Genomic DNA, 3,142 nt, shown 5'->3' with positions numbered 1-3,142 from the left:
ATGTTAAAAAAAAAAAAAAAAGTTTTTTCTGTATGGGAGACCAACTTGAAATGTAAACTTCTTTTAATTACAACAACAACAAAAAAAAAGAGTTAAATACCTTTACACTATTTTTACCAGATTTGCAGCACAAACTAGAAAAGTATAGCATAAAATTACAAATTCTAAAATCTTTGGTGACAACATAAATAAAAATTAAATCTCATTTGCATGCACTTTATTCTATGTACCTAGGTATAATCTCAGCATATCCTGGTAGGTCTCCTATCTATAAATCTCAACTCTAAGTAAGATAAAATAGTATCACACTGTACCTTTGACATTGTTTGCAGAAAGAAATAGAAACCTGCTTCGGAATGCCTTGGCTGATGTCTACTTTACTTCGCAAACAGGCCACACACACATTGGCAGGATTTGGACTAATCAGGACACCGCACTCGCAACATAAGCTTGAATAAACGAAGCATAAAATTTCCAAATTAGATTTCATAGATGTACTAATAAATAAATACTACCAAAAAAACAAAGAAAAGTCTTCACATTACCTGCTGCCATCGAGTCGATCCTGACTCATAGCAACTCTACAGGACAGAGTAGAAGTGCCCCATAGGGTTTCCAAAGAGTGGCTGGTGGATTCTAACCTCTCACCTTTCAGTTAACAGTCGTAACTCTTAACCACAGCGCCATGGTAACTAGTATTAACTATTTGTATATATATCCTTCCAGACATTTTCTATGCAGACACAAACACCCACATTAATTTTTACCAATAAACAAGAGATTTACAATAAATTTCACAGCTGAAAATGTAACTGCAAATTTGGGGAAAGTTGAAAAGCATTGTTATTCATCACACTTTTTTAAAATTGGAAAACTAAGAAAGAGATTAACAGCAATAGTACATCAATGGCAAAAAAAAGACAATTCTATGTGAAGAATGCGTAACATTTATTTGTGTCTTTTCTGCGGGGGAGGAGGGGTCCTCATGGCACAGTGGTTAACAGCTTGGCTGCTAACCAAAAGGTCAGCAGTTTGAAACCACCAGCCACTCCCTGGAAACCCTACCATGTTCTACCATGTCCTATAGGGTCGCTATGAGTCAGAATCGAACTACAGCTGTGTACCAATCTCTTTCTGATAAACATTTCTGAAAGTCTATTTCTGGAAAACGGATAAACCACTGAACTACACCAATAAAAACTGAAGTCAGTCACTTCTAGTTGTAATCATCAAACAGCAATATACTCCAAAAGTAATCTCCCCTTCTCTGCCAAAAAGCCTCAGTATAGCACCAAAACGAGTTGCTGTGGAATCGATTCTGACTCATAGGGATCCTATAGGACAGAGGAGAACTGCTCCATAGAGTTTCCAAAGAGCAGCTGGTGGATTCGAAATGCCGACCTTTTTTGGTTAGCAGCTCTCTTAACCACTGCACCACCAGGGCTCCCAGTATAGCACAGGGACTGTCAAAATGTAATCATTTACCCAAAACAGAAATATTTGAACAGGAAAGGAAGAATATCAATGTCTACTGATTGACTACAACTCACGAGAGTGTCAAAATCCAAGATGTATCAGTGGCAGAAAAAGTTTGAGAGCCGCTGATGTAGAAGTGTTGTCCAAAAAAAAAAAAAAGTCATATAATCTGCAACATCTAATATGGTAGCCACTAGGCAAGTGGCTACTGAGCACTTGAAATGTTGCTAGAACTGAGGAAATGAATAATTTCATTTTAAGTAATTTAAACTTACATAGCCGAATGTGGCTAATGGTTACCATATTAAACAGTGACAATCTAGAAGAATGTATGGTATTTTAAGCCTCTAAAAGCATGTATTCATTACAACAAATTTTCTAACTAAAAAAGAAATCGATTTTCTAATAAGAAAGTTTTTAATTTTTCCCGTTTATGACAAAAAAAAGCTCTCCCCACAATGAGGCAATAGTTTCAAAGACTCACTTTAACATATTTAAAATTAAGAAGGGATGTGACTCACATGTGCCCAGGGCTGCAGTTGGTAGATTCTGTCATATACTCCATTGTCCCGTACACCTTAATTGAAAAAAACAGGCACACACAAGAATCGTGGGAATTAAATTATGTATTTACCTCTTATAAAAAAGTCTTCTTTCTGCCTCTGATTCGGCAGAAGGACCTCATAAAGCAGGAAAGAAGAAAGATCAACCCAATTTGGCAAGTTTGGAAGAAATAACTTTCAGGATCAAAACCAAGCAATTTCTGCAGTTTCCCAGCTGTGAGACCCTCAAGCTACCAAGCTTGGCCGCTGACCTCGGGCCTTACCGGCGCGCCAACCCCGGCGGACCAGCGCGGGGTCAGTGCAGGCCAGGGCCGTTCGGGCACCCCTTACCGGCCACAAAGACCCTCCCTGCACCGGGCGACTGTGCCTCAATCCGCGCAGCAGGTGGTCTCGGGCGGCGTGAACCGCCCGCGAGTCACCCACCCCGACTCGCACCCAGACCCCGTGGGCGCGATTCCACCCCGGCTCCAGGCTGGAAGCGCACACGCGGCGGACATGCGGGTCGAGGCTGGCCCAAGGCCAGGGAGTCCGCGCCACCCTCTCCTCAGGGCCCCGCGCACCAGCAACCCTGGTCTCAGCTGCACAGAAACTATTCAGCGCCTCCTGACCAGACCCAAACTTGCCGTAAACGATCTACACGACCAAATTCCGCCCCCGCCACCTTGTAATCTATCACCGCCTGCCCGGCGTCAGTAAAGATATCGCGAGAGGACTCGAAATCTCGCGGCCCAAGAGATGCCGGTTAAGGAAGTGGGCGGGGGCGGAGAAAACAAGGCGTCTGGGAGCTGAGGGCAATGCGGGAGATTTTGGGTTCTGGGAGGCAGTATGGAGAGACAAGTCCCGGGACCTCCCTTAGCCCCTACAGTGCCTGAGACATCTGTGGACATTCCAGCCTCTCTATTAGGCTGTCTTTTTTCTTGATTTTCCCTGGCCAGAGTTCATTCCAGGCCAACCTTGGCCGTATATAAATCACCTATCTGATATCCTAGACTGGAGCTTGCTTCTTGGTTAAGTGATTAAGTAAAAGTTCTCTACAAACAGTACAACATTACACAGAGAAATTAGAGTAAAGTCCATGAAGAGTAGTGTTTTTGTCTGTTTTG

The 3,142-nt window shown here is 42.7% G+C and overlaps 1 protein-coding gene across 3 annotated transcripts in view; it reads right to left on the bottom strand.

Annotated features, from left to right (window-relative positions):
• The window catches only part of NMD3 (NMD3 ribosome export adaptor), an 88,707-nt gene extending 86,007 nt beyond the window's left edge, over window positions 1-2,700 (bottom strand). Inside the window, exons 1-3 of one of the 3 annotated variants that reach the window (XM_004384878.2) lie at window positions 2,600-2,700; window positions 1,998-2,053; window positions 315-449 (exon numbers count right to left, since the gene is read on the bottom strand). In XM_004384878.2, coding sequence (XP_004384935.1) covers window positions 315-449; window positions 1,998-2,041 — 179 coding nt within the window. In that variant the 5' untranslated portion in view covers window positions 2,042-2,053; window positions 2,600-2,700. Of the gene's footprint in view, window positions 1-314; window positions 450-1,997; window positions 2,561-2,599 lie in introns of those variants that run through there. The other 2 variants (XM_023739129.1, XM_023739130.1) reach the window with 2 other exon arrangements.
• Between the last annotated feature and the right edge of the window lie 442 nt (window positions 2,701-3,142).

The sequence above is a fragment of the Trichechus manatus genome, unplaced genomic scaffold (genome assembly GCF_000243295.1).
Source record: "Trichechus manatus latirostris isolate Lorelei unplaced genomic scaffold, TriManLat1.0 scaffold00129, whole genome shotgun sequence".
Taxonomy (NCBI): domain Eukaryota; kingdom Metazoa; phylum Chordata; class Mammalia; order Sirenia; family Trichechidae; genus Trichechus; species Trichechus manatus.
The sequence above is the reverse complement of the archived record's forward strand: the minus strand, read 5'-3'. Positions and strand labels throughout refer to the sequence as shown.